This window comes from Apostichopus japonicus, chromosome 13 (genome assembly GCF_037975245.1).
Source record: "Apostichopus japonicus isolate 1M-3 chromosome 13, ASM3797524v1, whole genome shotgun sequence".
Lineage (NCBI taxonomy): Eukaryota > Metazoa > Echinodermata > Holothuroidea > Aspidochirotida > Stichopodidae > Apostichopus > Apostichopus japonicus.
Window position 1 is genome coordinate 21,044,335 of NC_092573.1, and position 20,185 is coordinate 21,064,519.

Genomic DNA, 20,185 nt, shown 5'->3' on the forward strand with positions numbered 1-20,185 from the left:
ATCTTCAAAAAGGTTATGGATGGAAAAAAAACTTTTGGGAAATACTTGGTTCTCAGGCAAAAGTGTACATCTGGTCGGTCATTTTCAAGCCCGAGAAGTGCCATTTCCGGTGATCTGGGGGGTATCAAAACCAAAAGTTTTCTTGTACGCTCCGCGCCAACCGATGGTGGCGCTCCGCTTAGATAGTAATTCGCGCCCCCCGGGTTAGAAAATCCTGGATACGCGCCTGTATATATATATATATATATATATATATATATATATATATATAATTGCATAGAATGTTCCAAGTAGAACACGACAGAGTGAAAAAGTATGAAAAAGAGCGTAATGTAAATTTTTATTTTTGCAACCAGGAGTACACCTCCTGACGATTTCTAGTAAGCATGAAACTCTGAGTAGAGTTTATATATATATATATATATATATATATATATATATATATATATATATATATATATATATGCCTATGATAATTATAATCAGGGAATAGTGTAGGAGGGAGGGGGTTGGGGGGTTGCTTGATCTTGTTGCCAAAATTAGCCACGGACGTCGAGAGTCTGGTCGGAGACCCTTTTTGGCAGTCTTCAATTCCCCTTGAGTAGGCTATATTAGCTACACATTTAATGAGAAAAATTAGTTATTCTTCGTCTCATATTTCTCTGTAGCCTTGGCCCAAGCCCGCCCCCGCCCCCCCCCCCCCCTCCACTGCATATATAGAAAGGCAGAACTTTGAAGTATGTTATTCGGCTTTAACATTCTTTTCTGTCAGCTTACAATACACTTGTAATTCAGCCTCTAAAGAAGATCCTGCTAGGATCGAAACGTCAGGCCAACTTACTTTTACACATCCACTTTACACAGCTAGCTCTCTAGTGGATAAGCAGTTTGCTAACAGTTTTATTTTATTTTTATTTTGAGCTTACAATACAGCGAGAAGTTGCTGTTCAGTCGCAACGTCTTTATTTGCGCAGCCAAATAGGGAGCACGTGATATCCAGACTAACCTATTAATAAATTTCCTCAGCTTACTTGTCTTGAAATGCTGAAGTAAATCATTCTGATGGATCATGAGAGAAGTATCTTCTTTCGGAGAAGATAGCGGTACCATGCTTTTATACAGAGACTGACTTCGGTCAGAGAAACTTTCTCTGACTTCGGTCAGAGAAACTTCGGACAAAGAGACTGACTTCGGTCAGCTTGCGGCTTTGATAATCCAATGAGGCTTCTTTGTGAGTTCCTGGATCTAACATACATACATCGTTGCCCAGCAACAGTTGGCGAATGAAGAAACCCACCACATCAGGTCGAAAAGGGAACAAAAATATATATAAAATAAACAACCTCCATGCACGGTCCCACCCCTGGTCCAACGGAAGGGGGGTTGGTGGGGTGGGGGGGGGGGGTAAATGCATGTATGACTTCCCTCGTGTGGCTTAATTCGTAACGGTAAGGTTTCCTGGCAGGCGATAAACTCCCTAGCACAGTGAACTGTTCGATGTTATAATCCATAATTAAAAAATAAATAGTTTACAAGTTACAACTAACAACTGGCACACACAGCGTTTGTACTTGTTTATTTTAGAATACACGTGCACGAAGCAAAAGAAAAGAAACAACAAGAAACTGTTGCTCATACGAATAAGTTAAAGAGTCTGCAATAAACGAATTGTTACCATTTATCAAACTAATTCATAAGTCAATACGTTTTCATACCTTCAGGACTATTAAAAACAAAGCAATAGTAATCATATAAAAAACTTTTTAATGGTTAGGAAGGTGATAGCTGGGTACTTATTTCTGATATGAAAATTCAGCAGAACAATTATGTACAAGAGAGAGTTACGTACTCTAATAATATTTTATGAATTGTGTGACAAACAAATACAATATATGTTACTTTATTAATTAATATTAATTAAATATAATAGGCCAAAAATTTGTATTTGCTGGGAGAGTATATGAACTGTACTGTGCGAAACAATGAAATAGAGAGGAGAGGTGCATTTCTCCATCACCATGTCGGGGAAATAAAAAAAATAAAAATATTGAAAACCATTTTGCATCATTATGTCTTGTATACAATACATTTAAGTTTTTGCAAATCATCAAAATAGTTGTAATGGGACAGGGACTTTGCCAGCTAAACTCCTCCTCTTCAAACTCACCATCCCTACCTCCCCCATCTCCCCCTCAACCTGCCCACGAAATGAGAATTTTTTTTGAGGCAACAACTTTGAAAATTATTCTTACACCACGCAACCTTCCTGGGCCAAAACGTGACAGTTACACCTATTATCATAATATAGAAGACTTTTCACCTCACGCCAACCCCATGATGAAACGTGAAAACTCGGCAACATGTTTGTTTTAAGCGGGTCTAATTGGAGAACTTTAATCAGTACATATTATTCATGACGGCATTGAACCATTGAATTGTAATGATTTTGATATTTACATGCAATATATACACTGGTTTTCTTTAAACCCAACTGCAGGTTTGAATTATATTTGATTAAAATTAAAAATATTTGTCCATACATCAGCTTAATAACCAATACACTGAACTCTTGACTGAATTTATTCTGTTCATCTTTCAATGACATCTTTTATTCCAAAAAGCATAAAAATATATGATTTAATTCATGGTATCACCCGGTTGACTAGTTTACAGTGGTAACATCATTCACAAAAGTCTGGTATTGGAGTGGGGGGGGGGTAGGGGTGGGAGTAAATGAAAGCATATTATTCACAATATGAAACAAATTGGGGTGAGGGAAACAGGGTAGGGTTATTCAAAGGGGGAACTTATATTGAATATTTTTCTTGGAAGAATTCTCTGCACACTGCTTCCATGTACTACGCCCAGTTGAGCATAGCTAAATGTACTATATACAATTAACATGAATTACTTGTTTGACAACCAACAAACTTGGATAATTTTCTCAGTTTTAATGAAAAAACAAAATTCCACTTGAGTACTGTATTCATGCTCAGAAATTAATTGTTTGACTCAGAGAGACAAAAACGTGTTGTCAATGAATTGTTGTTCTGTTCGTCAAGGCGATAAATCGTTAGTACAAGTAATTGTCTTATCCATTATGCAAATAATAGGCACATTGTTTTCTTAACGAATGTTTTTTTGAGGTAGCTCTGTCACATCCAGGGGTGCTGTTCTAGTTCATAGGGCTTTGGTTCATCCCATTGCTCTTCAATTGGTGTGCTGAATTTGGAACTCTTCTTGAAAGGATGATTGTATGTCTTCTGTTGAGTGACTCCCTATGAAAGGATTAAGAATAAAATCAGAAATTAAGAAAAAACCTGACCTAGTGGGAATCAGCAGAGAGAGGCTGTGGATGCAATGCCTTCACACCATTCAATCTCATAGGCTCAACATTCAGGAAGGACATGACTAACTTTTCTTCTGTCTCCCCCCCCTCCTCCCTTTGTCCCCCCCCCCCAATCACTCCTCTTCTCATAGCTCTCTTCCACCCTTTTTGCTCCACACCTTTCTGTCTTTGTCCTTCTCCAGTTTATTCACTACCCCCTTCCCTTAATCCTCTCTTTGTCTCTCCACTGTTTATCTCCTACCTCTCCTCTTCCTCTGCTGATGGTTTCTTTCTTTCTTCTCTCCATTCCTTGTCTACTAATCCCATTACATCTATCTCTTTATGGTGTTCACCATGCTCATTAACCTGTCTGTATTCTGTGTGTGTTTTTGTCCCTTCTGTTACTGTTACTTGTCATTTAGCCTTTGAAGAAGATCCTGCTAGGATCGAAACGTCAGGCCAACTTACTTTTACACAAAAAAAAAAGGTGTAATATCTGTGATTATCCGTTGAACAGAGTAAGCAATAAACGGAATTAATTGTGTGCCCCCGAAACTAAGATGGGGGAATAAATAAAATGCACTTGCATGTAACTCACATGTATTTTATCTTTATGTGCACTCCAGAATGTGATCGGTTGCTCCGTCTCGACATTGTGTTCATGTTTGGGTGGTGGCAATTCATGTACGAATCCTTCGACGTTGAAATCGTTTTGTGTCACACTGCAATAGTCTGGTTCTGGTGGTGGGGGGTCAGATTCTGCAAGTACCTCTTGACTGACTTTAGCATACAACATCTTTTCTAGTAGCTCCCTTTTAGAGCCTGTAAAAAATAAAAGTCAAACTGTAAAGTTACCAAATGACACAAAAATATTCTCCTTTGTTCACCAGTTTCTTTTTAAGGGCATTTTCAAATGTAGTAAAATTATGGAGTTGGTGCTATTGTGTATAAACTTGGCTAGCTTCCACAGCAGTATATTTTACCACCTTGGCCTTCCATAGTAATTAAGTGCTATATTCTGTGCTATTTTGACACTATGATACATTAATTGGGACAGGTGGGTGTGGGGACGGGGGGTTGGGGTGTGAGCAGTGGGAGAGGGAAGCAAGGTCTGCCCAATATCTTCACAGCATTGGTTGTTGTCTAATTTCAACACCCCTGAAATTGATCCAACACCTACTCCCCCCCCCCCCCCAATCTTAAACCTGGGTGAGTCAAGTCCCTGCTGTAACCGGATAAATTAATAGACAGTGTCAAGTTAGCAAGTCAAGGTTAAAGGAACATACCAGAAAGAGAGCACTGCTGATATAACACTTTCAGCTGCACAAGTAGAAGAATGAATAAACAATGGAAGTATGATGCAGAAATAAACAATGGAAGGATGATGCAGAACAGATACTACTAGAACTTCAAAATAAACTACCACAGAGTACTGTACATTCAATGAACATGTAAGTAGCACTCTTTAGGGTGATCAGTCTCAAGAAACTATAATAATGAACTGAACCTCCACTCCATCATAATTAACAATAAATGAAGGCTCTGTTTCTGGTAAAGAAGATTAAAGGACTGTATGAGAAAAAGAGACCACATCAGGGCGTGACAGAAAGTGTTTAGGAGATAAGCAAGCTATATGTGGAGAGATAAACAGTTGAGTTCATTAAACAGAGATTGCATAAACAGGATGTTGGAGGAGAGAAAAAAAGTACCAAGTTGTTAATTAATAACCTAACTTTAGGGACAGGGGTTAATTTGGTGTAAACTTAAGTTCATTCTTTTCAAATTTGACTGTAAAATGTCTCCAAAAGGGGAAAGATTTTTGACAGTGGTAGAAACATGACTACAGAAATAAGAACAAAAGTGACCATTATTAATTTGTCAGCATGTTTTGGACGCAAAAGTGAATGTCAGTAACTGACAGCACTGAATGATTTTTAAAAGAATATTTTTCTTCAAAAAGTAGCAACTTAAGTCTTCAGTAAAATGCCAAGCTGTTTCATGGCACTTTTATAGCAAAGGTGAAAGGAGCAAAGACATTCTTCTGCTAGAATAGTTAGTGATTTGTAACCCATTACTAAACGATGTTTATTTAAAGATTTTATATAATTTAATTAAGCATGACGGTCAAGCCTGCCTATAGGAAAAGTCCTCAAATTCACTCGAGCATGAATAAGTTGTTACTTGATAGCATAAACTACCCCATAAACTGCCATTAGGATTCATCCTTGAGCACACCTAAGTAATTGACCAGCCACCTGTATGATTGTAGACACAAGTGATCTAGTGGCCAGCACTACTTTCCTGTGTGTGATAATACACTGTGTGTTTAATCATGAGTTATGCAGACCATATGTTAGGATATCATCAAATGTTAAAAATCTTCATACCAACTGTTCTAACTCTAAGTTTTCCTGGTTCACTGTACGAATGCCTGAATGTGCTAGTCTTCTCTGGGTCTGCGCTGGGCTCTGTCGATAAAATACCAGGGTGTCCATCTTTAAATTGGACTGTACTATTTGTAACTTGGTCATCACCCTGTGCACCAACTTCCTGTTCAATTTTTAGGTCTTGCACTTGTCTCTGTTAGAAAACAAAGAAAAAGGAAACTTAAATTTCATGACTTTTCTCAGCCGACCTCAAAACTATATAATAAGAAATGATTGAATATTGATGAAATGTCCAGTATTATTTCAGTTTGGCTAAACCTACTTCATGCCTGGATGACTTTAGGATGAATTAGTTTGAGAATACAGAAATATATATTATATATTATACAGAAATATATATTATACAGAAATATCAAACATATCAAAGTTATCTTTAATTGTTGTAGATATTTAAAGAACTTTACACAATCTGTCCAGGTTGTGTTTTTATAACACTTGTAAATCTATAGATGACACGACCTTTGACCTGTCCTACGGTGAGGTTCATCAAAGGTCAGTTCCTCAGACTCGATGGGAACACATACAATAGGTCTTCTCAGTGAAAAATTGATCCTGTACGTATCCCAAAATGCTGTGCTGAATGGGTGAATTGCTATAAAAGTGCAGAGATGCATGAAAGTTTTTGTATACAGAACCACAGAATTTTATAATAGGCAAAGTTCATTGCCTTCGTAAGTGCTTTGCAAAAGGTTTAAACTTAATTATTCCCTGCTTCTATGGCCTCAGATGACTTGTTTACAATGTATTACAAATACAAATTTGTACCAAGATCAAATGGTGTTTTATTGTTAAAATGAGGTTAAAAGAATATATTTGGGATTAATTGTTAGAATTTAAAAGTTAACAATAACAGTTAGGAATGCATTGAGGAGGCGACATTATTAAAACGTTTGTAAAAGTGGTTACAATTTGAACTAGCCTAGGATACCTGCTACTACAGACTATTGTGTCTAGCAGTGCAACTAAGCTCTACGTACACCACCACATGCTAAACAAGCCTATGAATTATTAAAAGCAAGAAAAATGTTGTCTACATGTTTGGTTACAATTTCATTTTTCACATCGTAGAAAGAAATGTTTAAAGGGTGTGAAGACTCGTGCACAAAGAGACACCTCATGCAGGTAATCTGACCTACTGTAGTTTCGAATGAGGTGTAACAGAAGTGTTAGACACCACCATCGATCCCAGAAAATACACACACAGCTTGCTACCGTCGGTAATTAGACACTAGTGTCTGTATACAGTCAATACATACAGCTATGGTCAATACCCACAACAACACAGTGTATATAGTAGCAATGGACATCTCAGGTCTAATTAAAGATAACAAAGTATCACGATTCATTACTGTCTGCATTTGGTAGCGACAAGAAGAAAATTTCACTTGCAAGCAATGCGGTTTGAGGTGAGTCTTCAATGCCTCACAATGTTGGTACAATTTAATTTGGCAATGCTGCAGGGTTGGCATTTTCCCGGGAAAACCTGTTTTTCCCACTAAGCGGTAAAAACCGGGAAAAACTGGTAAATACCAGTAAAAACCGCCTCCGTCTCGAAAACTAGTATTAATTGTCCATAAAATGCAGGGTCATCAGTAGGCACGATACTGTTTCATGACAGGCATATTTTATTGAATATGGGAGTTTCTTAGCTTCATTTTGAGCTATTTTATCACATTCTTATTCTACTTTTTGTGGAAAAAAGAGTATTTTTCGTATTGCACATGTATAGCTATTCTGTCACAATCTCTTTAGCAGTATGCATTGCCTATTGCCCAAACCATTATAGGTCTACACTGGGACATTCACCCCTCCTAAATTCTTCAGGCCTATTATGTGGCATGAACAGCGGAGGATAGAACGAAGTGGCGAACCATGGCATCCAAAGCCTCAAAGGGACAAGGAACCATATAATAATATAATATTATGTGCTCAGACAGTTCATTCCATTAATACAGTAGGCAACAGTCTATTGAGGTGAACTTCAATCCAGGGGGCTCAATAGAAACTGCTTTGAAACTTTGTAAGGCACATGGGCCCAATTAAAGTATTAAACGCACAATGGCCCTATGGAGCCATTCACACAACCAAACTGTTTACCTTGATGCAAACATGGTCCAATTATTATACAACTTCATGCATGAGTGATTAAACACTTTGAGGTGGACAGGTGAGGTGATACTGGGCACTTCCTGTGTATAGGCTAACTGAAGAGGTAGGAGTATCAACAACACAAGTAACTGTTCCAATTGTTACTTATTCTCAAATTAGTTGATGTCACAACAGTCACTTAGTACAGTGCCTATAAGCAATATAAGCATAGTACAGTGCCTAGTGCGAAGTGTGAACAGAGTACAATTTATCGCAGACATGAAGTGATCGTTCTTGGATGTGAATCATCATTTGGATCTGAGCGGACTAATGTGGCATGTATAATATGACGAACCATAGCCCTAGGAGGCACCAACAGTTTGATACGAGTCCATTTTCTAGATAATGGAATTATGCATCTCGATAGGAAAATAAAGTTGGTTGATTTGAGCATCCAATATATTATTTATTTGAATTATTTATAAAAGTCTAATCGGTAAACTCACAAGTTATAGATCATAGCTGTTCTTTGGATGTAACCCAACCCCCTACCATAAGATGCCATTTTCTTGTAGATTCTATGCTCCTCCACAAGTTCCACATGAGTTTTTAGGAATTCTATATAATTTGAGGTTCTTCCCAGTTTTTCCCACTTATAGGTGGGAAAAACCTCCCGGTAAAAACCGGTAAAAAACTTGTTTTTACCGGGGCGGTAAAAACCGCCCGGTAAAAACCGGCCAACCCTGCAATGTTGTTACAATTTATAGAACTGTAGACTTAATAACAGTCCCCACATCAAGAGAGAAATGTTTAGTTTACACTGATAACATTAAACTAATGAACTACTGTACTTAGGCCTATGGGCCTAGCTATATTAAAATGATAAACATTTTTCTAAAATTTAAGAAGTATGATCTGACCTCAAAATTACTATTATATAGGCCAACATTTTGAAATGTACTGTATAATTCGATGATAATACAATGAGTAGCCTAGGCTAAGACTCGGATAGCTAGGGCAACAACATTTGTACAATCATTCTTACCTCTTCTACCCAATTTTCCAACAGGCAACGTCCATTTGAGTTATTGACTGTGCGGCATGGATTAAGAGTTATATTTGACATTGCTGATTCTTGGGCAGCTTCGAAGTAAATCTAAAAGAACAACAATCAGTGCAAATCTTAGTTAGACTTAAGGCACCAGCAAAGTTAGTACAATCCAATTTTTAGCCCTATTCAACGATCGGCTTACACAACTACGTACATTTGCTAGCTAATATTACTAATACAACTTAATACTAGATTGGCATAGTCGATTGCTGTTGCACACCACAGGCGTCTAATGTACACGGTTGCTAAGGTGCAATTCAGTTATGAAAATGTATATTATACATGTCAAAGCTTTTGTCCGTTAAAGAAATTATGAAAAGGATTAAAATGTATAATTAAAGGTATTATTTGAAATGTATGCATTTTTTATCACGACGGAACTGATATTAGAATATTTATTTTACAATTGTTTTTTCTAGAAGCGAAATAGCCTTACAAAATGGCGGCCTCCTGTAAAAGAGATTCCAGACATTCGTCAACTCGAAAAGTATGTCCGCAATTAAGATAAGCTATTTCCTCTCTTTAAAACTTACAAAATAATAAACCATCAGGCTAAACCCAGTATTAAGGACCTTACTAGGTATAACCAAGAGTTTAAGCCTATATAGGCTGGTAATATTACTAAATAGGACTAGGCCTAGCCTAGGCCTATACTCTAAAGCCTAGTATCAGTCGGCCTAGCCTAACTTGCAATGTAAACAATAACGACTTAAGTTAAAGTAGGCTTAGTAAATTTAGCCTGCCAACAGCTTCATTCGGCCTGGAGTAAATAACACAAGGCCTAGGCTAAGTATCCAAATTCCTCGTTTTCATCATGAATTTTGGCAAGGAAGGCCAACATCAGTATCAAGTCCACAGATTTCTTGAAAAATATGGTGACCTTAATTTAAAGCATTGTAAAATGTTCTAAGAATTTTATCATGTAATACCATTTTATTTACAGGTTCCAAAGACTGAAAGTGTCTCCAGTAATGGTGACAACATGACAGGCAGAAGTGATACCAAGAAGCCATCATGGGCCACTAAAAGCCCAGAGCAAGTGAAGAAAATAGAATTACTTAGAGAAATTGATCAACTGGAAAAACAGTATGAATTATTTTATTATAGATCTATTATGAATTGCATAAATGTATGTACAAAAGCTGCACAGCTATATGTTACTTATCAAAAAAGTGTATGCCTATTAATAACACATAAATCGATAGGGTCATTTATTTTTGTTGAATGCCAATAATAAAAGGCAACATTTTGGGGAAAAATAAAACAAAAGGATTACTGCTGAAAGCAAATCTTCAATTCTTGGTGGTTGTAACATATTTTAAAATTTCCTAAATACTTGAATGATTCATGGTTGTATAATGGTTCAGTTATCAGCATATTTGTTTGAACAACCCTTGAAATGCACATATTCCAAGTTACTGTTTTGTTGTTTGCACTCAAAGGATGTTATAAAAAAAGTTCATTTTTCATGGAAGATGCTGTAAAGAAATATTGTTTGCTAATAATTGTAAGAGTTTTTGTTTTTATACAAAATGAACTAAACTTGACATATTTGTGATCTGCCTTCAGAATATGTGCAATAGAGAGAGAGAAGGGAACTCATCTGTACGGGAAGCGTAACGACTTCAGAAAAGATTATTGTACTATGGAGGAGCAAGAGATGAAGATGGTATCCGACAGAAAGACCGAAAGTAACCAAACTTTAGACCTTTACCCTAGCCTAGCAGACTTGAAACTGTATGTTTAGAGCTGGATGAGTATGAGTGCAACTAGACTTGCCTTTGGTATGAGTTTGAGTCGGTGTACAAGTGAAAGTGCTAAGCACCAGTACACAATCTTGTGGTAGTATCTACCGTTTGACAGTTATCCAAAGTGCCATGAGCATGAGTAAAAGCAGAAATATAAACCAGGTGGTTGACTGATTGTGTTAGAATCTATACATGAATGCATCTGAAACTGAAAAAGAATGTGGTGTATGGTAGACTTTACTTTTGTGCCATTTAGCACAGAGCCAAGCTATGCAAGCTTCAGATGATTGAAGGATGTGTACAGAAAAATCAATGTGCAATAGGGTTTATAGCAAATAAGCATGTTTGAAAATATTGCTGGTCATACCTCACACCAAGTTCTGCCAAAAAATAGAAGCATGTTTAATACAAGAGTCATAGACAAAATTGTTACCCAGTTTTCAAAGTATTTGAGTTTTATATCTGCTAGGGTTCTAGAATAGTTCCATGATACATTTATTCAAGATACTTTATTAAATGCATTTTGTAGTCTGTCTGAGTCAGAGTGTTACCAGAGTAAATTATTACACTTTTTTTTTGCATAATCCCAATTTCCTCATGTTCAATTTCTTCTCAGAGAGCAGACTGCAGAATCATTTAACTAAACTCCGTCACCAGGTGGACAAATTCCAGTACGAATTGCAAAATGTGAAACCAACCCCTGAATGTAAGTGTAATGCGGACTGGAATAGTTGATAGCATTCTTGTGAGACTATCTTCTACTTTTAAGCGCTTTTTCTCATCTTCTGTGGCTTAATGTACTCAAAGAGCGTAAGCTATGTTGGATAGTAGGAGATTCATGGCCCATTGTTAAAGGGTACAGGTCTGTCTTATGTTGAATTCTTCTCATTCATACTTGAAGGGATATTTCCATTGGTGGCCAGTGGTGACAAATGGAAGAAATTTTTTATTTTTTACACTGCACCATTTTGATTTTAACTCTAGATATGGTTGTACAAATGTAAACTATTTTACCAGGTAAAACCAAATCCTTAATTAAGGCTAGTTGATCTGTGATGTCATCATGGCAGATGTTCCTCAATAGGTTTACTTTCCTCTTATAATTTATCAATAAATTGTGATACATTAGGAATGCTTGCTGAGTTGCCAATGTTCTCATTTTATAGAATTTCATCAATATGCAAATGTTTTGTAAGAATATTATTTGCCATATTGGATAAATGGTGTGTATATTATCAAGGAAAACAAATACATTCATACAAAATTTGAAAATAAACTGTAGTTACCAACAGTATTCCTTAAATAATTCCAAGGGTGTGGGGTGTACTACTCTCATCAATTGATAAGAAGACCCAACTAACTACTTTAATCCCTTGGATGAAGGAATCAGAGACATTGTGCTGCGCCGACTTTGAAGTTAGAAATTTTTTGGTAATGAGTAATGAAGTCATTTTCTTTGGTGATTTTAGAATTAATGTAATTCTTATGTTTTTTTTATCACCTCAAAGTCCTAGAAAAACTGAAGGAGCTGATGGAATCCATTGAGGCTTCTCTAAACAATTTTAAAGAACAGCAGAAAACAATGTGAGTAAACAGTAAGTTAACGTATAGGATTTAGATAACAATGGTGGAGAAACGTATCACCAGAATGTCATGAAAATGTTCTCAAATCTTGTGAAGCATGTTTTTACTAAGTTTGAAAATTATGCTTGAATATATCTACTTCTCTCTTCCAGTATCACCAGCCGACTCAGCTGCTCTGAAATAAGATACACGAGGATTTTTTTTTATTTTTCACTTCGCAGATACGAACAACTGATGCGGGACGAACTTGTCATCTCTCAGGAGGTCGCAGAGTTGGACAAACATTTTGACCTTTGGTCTCAACTACCACCGGTCACCATTCCAGAAGATAAACCAGCCAAGAAGACCGCAATTAAAAACGGGAAGAAGAGCATCTTAGCAGACATGCCGCCAGAAGTTGCTGCTTTCGAGGTAAGATTTACATATTTTTAAACTTGGCAAACTTCATGGCTTGTCAAAGTTGTAAAGCCGTGTCTAACCTAAATCAAGGTCTTGGTGATAAACTGTGATATTTCTTCGACATTTGTTGATTTGGCTGTGTAAGTGGAGATCTTCGGAGGTAGACTATGACATGAACGGAGGAGACAAGTAAACAGACAGGTGAGAGAGACGAAAAGAGGAGAGCAATATATTGACTAGAGTAGTCGCCGTTGTATAACAGAAGATTCTGACAAATCCTTCTCGATATTTGCCTATCTAGTTTTGTCTTTACAAAGTAGCAGAACCTGTAAAATATTAAACGAAGTTGACAGAAAACGAGTAAAAAGAAATTTTGGCTAGAGCAGGATTTGATCAAGTTTGTTTATTGGAATGAGGTGTTTAGATCTCATAATGGTCGAAGGGTTAATTCTTTCAAAATTTGTTTACAATGTTTCTTCGACCTGTTTCTTCTAAGTAATTTCCTCGAGCTATCACAGTTTTTCAAAAACAGAGAAATAATTTGTCTGATTACTTTAACAGGGCTGTCAGTTTCTTGTCTTCTCTTGCAGCGGTTCCTGCAGCAGACCGGAGGCCATCGAGGAGGATGGGATGAATACGACCACGGAACGTTCATGAGAATCAGAAACAAACATAAGGTAATAAACATACGACCACGGAACGTTCATGAGAATCAGAAACAAACATAAGGTAATAAACATTCGACCACGGAACGTTCATGAGAATCAGAAACAAACATAAGGTAATAAACATACGACCACGGAACGTTCATGAGAATCAGAAACAAACATAAGGTAATAAACATACGACCACGGAACGTTCATGAGAATCAGAAACAAACATAAGGTAATAAACATACGACCACGGAACGTTCATGAGAATCAGAAACAAACATAAGGTAATAAACATACGACCACGGAACGTTCATGAGAATCAGAAACAAACATAAGGTAATAGACATAACGATAATGTCTATTACGACATCTATTACGACGTCTATTACGTCATCACGACATCACGAGAAACGCGTTATTCATTCTCATAATTCAATTCAATTATTACATTCTCAAATGTACACAAAAGTCATCACAGATGTTTGGTATGGACACTAGTAAGAGCAAAGTTTTCTTTTTATGTAGCTATTTACCAGGTAAACATCAAGATCATGTCCCCGATGTATCAGAAAAAATTATAATCGCTTTTGCTATGTAGGATATCTCGCCACACATTCCTTATGTTGTTTATTCATTGCCTTCTAGAAAAATATTCCCTCGCACAAACTATTTCATTCATTGTTAGGTAGTTAGAAGACTAGCTGCCTTCTGCCGTCCCCATCCCCCCACCCCTTCGCTCTTCCAAATATTCCTTGTGGTATGATTACTCTAACACTTCTGAACTGGCATGAAAATTTGGCAAAATAACCAAAAAAGCAACCGTCATATTTTTTAAGTGCCTTTTCATTTTATTCCAATGTGTTTTTCTTTTTGGATATTAGGGTAAAGTCATATTTATGGATGAAGCAGCCAGCTCTTTACCAGGAAGAACTTTCACCGATGTGAAGGAACATGAAGCCTGGTACCAGGAATACACATCGTTAATGGAAAAGAAGAAAGAGGCCATACAGAAATGGAGACTTTTTAAAGAGGTATGTCTACATTGGTGAGATTATTGATTTTTTGAAACTAAAGGACGTGGCCTTCCTTCCAAAAGAAATTGGCAATTGCATGAATTCTTCCTGATGTTGAAGTCATGACCTTTCTTTTGTGAGCTTGTTGAAGTCAAAAAGATCAGGTTGCTTGCAAGTAGATTAGCTTTGATATGGCTGCAATCTTCGTATTTGTATCATAAATTAAAACCAATGTAATAACTACAATTATATATGTGTATTTTGAACACTACATTACATTTGGTACTCAGTTGTGGAGGGATTTTGCAGGTTTGTATTTATTCATTTTTAAGGGCTAAGTTTGTAAGATAAGAAGAAGAAGATAGGGTTATATCTCATTATTTATATGCCTACAAGAAAGAGTTTGGTACGGCCAATGATAGACTTTTCTGAAAAAAGTTTATATCATGTATGCTGCACACAAGTCATCTTTTGGTTGAAGGTCTTAGTGTACTGTACACATTAGCTGTCGATTGTTATTGGTTTAGTGGTAGATATAATAATATATAACTGCCTTTTATCATCCCAACCTCATCAAATTGTATTTGTCATCAATGGTAAACATTTGAATGTTATCAAGAGATATTATCCATGTAGCATCAACAGCATTAGGTTAAATAAGCCTTTTTTGTTTAGTTTAGGGGTGGGGTGGGGGTATAGGCCTTCTTGGTAAGGGGCTTTATTATCATGCCCATATCCTTTATACATGTTATCTTTATTTTTGGTGGGCTTCTTGTACAAGCTACGGCTTCCAAGCCCTTCCTCCATTTTCTCTCCGTAATTTCCATTATTTTTCTTTTCTTTTATTTGATTTATTACTTATTATTTTCTTTGCATGGTATTGTCTTCACCGTCTTATTATTATATAATCATTGTGAGGGAATGGAAAAAAATAAATGAAATGAAAAATGAAATCTTTGAACTTGGTTTCAGATTCATGTAGCCCCTGTACAAACCTTCATCAGGGATACGGAATGATAATAGTGTAAACACAGCACATATCATCTGGGTAGAAGATTGGATGGGGTTGAGTAAGGGTATGTGATTGGCATTATAGTGAGATGCTCTCAGAGAGTAAAAGTTGCTGTTGATGGAGAGTTGGCACTGTGAACATGTACAACTGTTATGTACAATGACATGCAGGAAATGAGACCGTATAATACATTGGTTTACAGTAATTCCGTCTTGTTTGTTTATTCCAGGCAAAGAAGGACGAACTCTTGAAACAAGCAGATCGACATGAGCAAGACGAGGCATCGACCAATGAGAAGAAAGCATCTGCCAGAACAAAGAAACTTGAAGACGAAAGAAGGGAAAGGTTATCGCAACTCAACGCATGGAAGGTAAATGATGTCATCATCAATTTTAAGAATTCACTTCTTTTTATTTTTATATTTTTGGGGTAATTTGCATCTACAGTCATCCTACAGAAAGTTATCATAAGGTTTGTTAGCTATTGCATCAGTGTAACAATATAAATGTAAAAATTTTCTAAATTTTTTATAAATTTGTTAAATGGTAGTACTGAATTGTAACCTACTCTGATATCAATTAATATTAATAATGTTTCATCTAAAAGTTAGCTTCATGCGTAAGTTTCACCTCTAGTTGATCTAGTGTGATTGATATACTGTGAGCATGCAGTGTTGTCTAATTTAATCAATTGTAGTAATGTAATGTTATGTAGGATCACCAAACATCTTCTGTTATCTGACACAGCATTTTCCCTCAACCATTTTACCAGCTAACATGCATTTATGAATTGGGGTGTAGGATGATCCCAGGGCAGTAGATTATGGTTTTTTGTATTTCTTCAGGGGTGGAGTTGTGTGTGTGGGGGGGGGGGGAGTCGGTGGTATAGTGGGAGAACATAACCCCCTCCCCCTCGACCTTTTCCCACCTTGGCCTCCTACCCTGTGTGGCCATGCTAATCTTGTAAATTGACTTTTAAAGATTGATGACATAATCGTTAATTCTACAGGTTCAGAAGGAGTTGGAGAAGGCACAAGCTGAAGAGAAGAAGCTCCTGGAAAATAGAAAACAGATGAAAAGATTTGAACAAGAAAAACAGCGACAGGTATGACCAAGAAGGAAACCATGATTCTGGGCATCTTTGGTCGATACATTATATATTTCGGCTGGCTAGATTTCTTATCTGTGATGCTTATTTATCTGTAGTCTTTCTTCCATGCTACAGAGTAATAGCTGGATTATCCTACAAAGATGTCCGCAATGGGAGGTTACAGATACCATAAAACACAGATCTGGATAGTCCAGTTTTCTGTACTTAGTGTTTTGCTATTTAACTGGATATTGCATACTGTATATTTGATTGTTTATGCCTATTGATTAAAATTAAATTTATTAAAATATTTGTTTAGATCTAATTTCTTGATTACTCATGATACATAGTTGTAATTATACAATAATGAATGGTTGAATATATCAGATCTGGGTAACAGATGTCTGGATATTCCAGATAGCACCATTTCATCCGATATGATTCCGTTTCTCTGTAGTCATGACATTTTGGTCTTCCCAAATGGTTTCTGTCCAGCCAGATATATAGTGTAGCCCTTCTTATCATTCCTTTTATAGTTGGAAGTTAAAGCAAAACTTGAAGAATTGAGAGAAAGGAGGGCAGAGGAGGAAGAGTATTTAGCAGCGAGGGCACAAGAGAGACTAGAGACGGAGAGGGAGGAGAGGAGACGAGTTGCCCAGCAGGAGGTAAAGAGATTCAGAGAGAGGGACAGGCAGAAACAAGAAGAGCAGATGATAAAGGAGAAAGAAAGAGAAGCTGCCGAACAGGAAAGAGCTAAGAAATTGAAACGTTTAAAGGGACAGGTCAGTTTGAGGAAATACATAATTAATAAATATGGTGTTACTTCTAAACCCCCAAAAAAAGGTATATTCTCACTTTTTCATATTAGAAAAAAAAAACATTCTCTAAAGAAGTTCATTTTCACTCAAATGTAGAGTTAGTAATGTTTGAAAGAGGATTTTGCAAACACTATCAAAGCATTTTCTTTCACCGAGACATTTGCTATCCCTAAGTCTGTTCAAACTCCCGAATTTCTGGATGGTTGTAACCATACAGAAAATACCGTTGAGAGTTTTGAGCACGCTGACACTGGAGGCAAAACACTTGTGATGACTTTCAACTTAATAAAGAAGGTATTATGCCGATATCTCAAGGCTGAATAAAGAACAGTGACTAACCAAAGTTTTGCCACCATACTGCGATAATCAAGTGTGGCCAATCAGTCCTTATCAATGGTTTCTCTCTTGATCAGGTTGAAGTGAAGGTAACTAGAGATCCCAACAGGCTTTATCAACTGACAAAAGGACTCAAAGAAAGACAAAAGGCTGAGAGAACACCAACAAAAGGACCTTTATTATCCATTCCTCACAGGTATGTATTATGGTTACTGCTTTACATTCAATTGTTTATGGAAAAAAAAAAGAGTTTTTAAAAAGTTGTTTTATAACTATTTTTGTTTTTATGAATGGTTTTGACTAGAGGAGGATTTGAACCAGTGACTGTACTAGGTAGCTGAAAGCTGTTCTAAAGGAGTATGCAAGGACAGTTTGTTAGGATGGAGAAAAGTCACTTATCCATGATGGATTTGATAATTTTAGCTCTGAAATATTATTAACTATTTTGTCCTTTATTTATCCTAGAGCTGTTCCATCATGGAGAGCAGGGGTATCCTAATATTCACTTCAGATGCAACAAGAATTCTTAGCCTTTGACGTATAACAATAAACGTTGATGAACATCATGGAGGGAGCAGTGTACACTTCTGGACTGAATAAAGAGAGCGAGGGGACTTTCATATCAAGCATAGTTGTAGTAAACGTCTTCATTGGATTGAGAGGAAACTTTTAGAGTTTCTCTATGTTGAATTTCTGTGCCTAGTGATAACCTGTGAATACCATGCAAATTGTTTAATATTAATTCAATTAGTTCAATACCATCTATAAATGCTCGCTCGACAGTGTTTCCTTAAAACTATTTATGACTCTTAATTCTGTTCTGTGCCATCATGGAGAGCAGGGACACCTAATATTCTTGATCTAGCAAGAATTCTTAGCCTTTTGATGTAACATAATAAACATGAACATTATATGGAGGGAGCAGTGTACACTTCTGGACTGAATAAAGAGTGAGGGGACTTTCATATCAAGCCTAGTTGTACTAATTTTTCTTCATTGGGTTGAGAGGAGTTTCTCTGTTGAATTTCTGTGCTCAGTGATAACCTGTGAATACCATGTAAATTTTTTAATATTAATTCAATTAGTTCACTACCATCTATAAATGCTCAACACTAGTGTTTTCTTAAAGCAGCATTTTGAGTTCTTTTCTATGGTTTATCTCAACCTCACTGATTCCACGATGTCATAACGACATACATAGCTAGCTTATTTATTCAAATCTTACTTCAAATGGTGGCAAAAAAGTAGAAATATTTACAACTTTGTTTTTCGCGAAGATATTTTCCGTTGGGATCCAAATAATCCTCGCCCATAATTTGAATATTTAAAAGCTACGAACGTCCTTGGCCAATATGTAATACAACACCAAGCTTGACTTGTGTAGATTGTCCATGGCAGTTGTACCAGGGAGCTGTGAGAGTACCAGCTGGCTGGTTGTACTAAGTTACCAACGTTTGAATCTATTTTTTAGCAACGGCTCATAACTTAACCTGCATCTATGATTGGTTGGATTCAATCTAGTGGGTTGGGCGAACTGAATGGGATTAATATAAAATGTGGAATTAGTCAGTGGACAGTTCTCATTATCTGCAACTGTCCTTAATTACTCGCCAATTAATGCTTTTGGCAGGGAAAAAACTTGGCTTAACTTAGTTTGCTGTTTTGTGATTGATATATGTAAAAGACTTGATGAACAGCAAGAATTCTAAGCCTTTGATGTAAATAATAAAACATTGATGAACAATATATGGAGGGAGCAGTGTAGGCCTACACTTCTGGACTTAATAAGGAGAGTGAGGGGACTTTCATATCAAGCCTAGTTGTAGTAAATTGGATTGAGAGGAAAATTTAAGAATTCCTCAGTGTAGAATTTCTGTGCTCAGTATTATCCTGTGAATACTATGCAAATTGTTTAATATTAATTTGATTAGTTCACTACCATCTATGAATGCTCTACAGCAGTGTTTTTTTTATAAAACTGCAACAGTCAAGAAAAACAGAACAGAAGGAAGTATATTCGTATAACTTTATATTAAAACTTCACTAGACTAAACAAAAACAGTGCATATAATACATTTTTTTACATGATTTTGAAAAAAGGAATAAAAGACCTTTTTCTAAGTTCATAATTGATAAAAATGGAATGAAAGCACATCCCACAATGTCAACAAGCCTTAGATGAAAAGCTGATGAAAATTTTTAAAAACGCATTTGAAAATGCATTGGCTTTGGAAGGATCTTACAAAGGCAACTTACTATTTACAACTTGTTTGTCATATTGATTTTTATTCAAATGGATTCAAAGGAAGACCAATACCATCATATAGTGTACATGAATACAACCTAGCAAAATTGTGTAACGAGTGTGGGTATTCAAGATGAGTAAAATGCGTGGTCATCCATCTGTGAATATTGTTTTCTCACATGCCAGTCAATAACAAATATTTATAGAAAAGATACACAAGATATTCTTGTTATTCAAATCAATGATTAACCAGTGAATAGATTATTAAAGTGAAAATGAAGTTTGTCCGTCACATGTGTAGTAGTAAATCACCA

The 20,185-nt window shown here is 36.4% G+C and overlaps 2 protein-coding genes across 2 annotated transcripts; one reads left to right on the plus strand and one right to left on the minus strand.

Annotated features, from left to right (window-relative positions):
- Window positions 1–1,557: 1,557 nt before the first annotated feature.
- On the minus strand, window positions 1,558–9,192 carry LOC139978372 (sperm-associated antigen 8-like). The gene is made up of 4 exons (XM_071988522.1): window positions 8,909–9,192; window positions 5,716–5,908; window positions 3,927–4,150; window positions 1,558–3,278 (listed from the first exon to the last, which is right to left on the minus strand). The coding sequence occupies exons 1-4, from the start codon at window positions 8,987–8,989 to the stop codon at window positions 3,156–3,158; spliced, it is 621 nt and encodes a 206-aa protein (XP_071844623.1). The 5' UTR covers window positions 8,990–9,192; the 3' UTR covers window positions 1,558–3,155.
- A 201-nt stretch (window positions 9,193–9,393) lies between these two features.
- Window positions 9,394–20,169, plus strand: LOC139978370 (coiled-coil domain-containing protein 112-like). The gene is made up of 13 exons (XM_071988519.1): window positions 9,394–9,461; window positions 9,918–10,060; window positions 10,544–10,665; window positions 11,339–11,428; window positions 12,231–12,306; window positions 12,528–12,717; window positions 13,296–13,382; window positions 14,240–14,389; window positions 15,613–15,753; window positions 16,392–16,487; window positions 17,009–17,254; window positions 17,704–17,822; window positions 18,092–20,169. The coding sequence occupies exons 1-13, from the start codon at window positions 9,414–9,416 to the stop codon at window positions 18,123–18,125; spliced, it is 1,542 nt and encodes a 513-aa protein (XP_071844620.1). The 5' UTR covers window positions 9,394–9,413; the 3' UTR covers window positions 18,126–20,169.
- The last annotated feature ends 16 nt before the right edge of the window (window positions 20,170–20,185 follow it).

Bases quoted from the DNA above. Each gene is read 5' to 3' on its own strand.
- LOC139978372 (XM_071988522.1), bottom strand. From the start codon at position 8,989: ATGTCAAATATAACTCTTAATCCATGCCGCACAGTCAATAACTCAAAT. The intron at 4,151-5,715 runs GTATGAAGATTT...TATTTTTTACAG, and splicing joins ACTTAGAGTTAGAACAGTTG to GCTCTAAAAGGGAGCTACTA. The intron at 3,279-3,926 runs GTGAGTTACATG...ATCCTTTCATAG, and splicing joins CACATAAAGATAAAATACAT to GGAGTCACTCAACAGAAGAC.
- LOC139978370 (XM_071988519.1), top strand. From the start codon at position 9,414: ATGGCGGCCTCCTGTAAAAGAGATTCCAGACATTCGTCAACTCGAAAA. The intron at 10,666-11,338 runs GTAACCAAACTT...ATTTCTTCTCAG, and splicing joins ATCCGACAGAAAGACCGAAA to AGAGCAGACTGCAGAATCAT. The intron at 11,429-12,230 runs GTAAGTGTAATG...ATCACCTCAAAG, and splicing joins TGTGAAACCAACCCCTGAAT to TCCTAGAAAAACTGAAGGAG.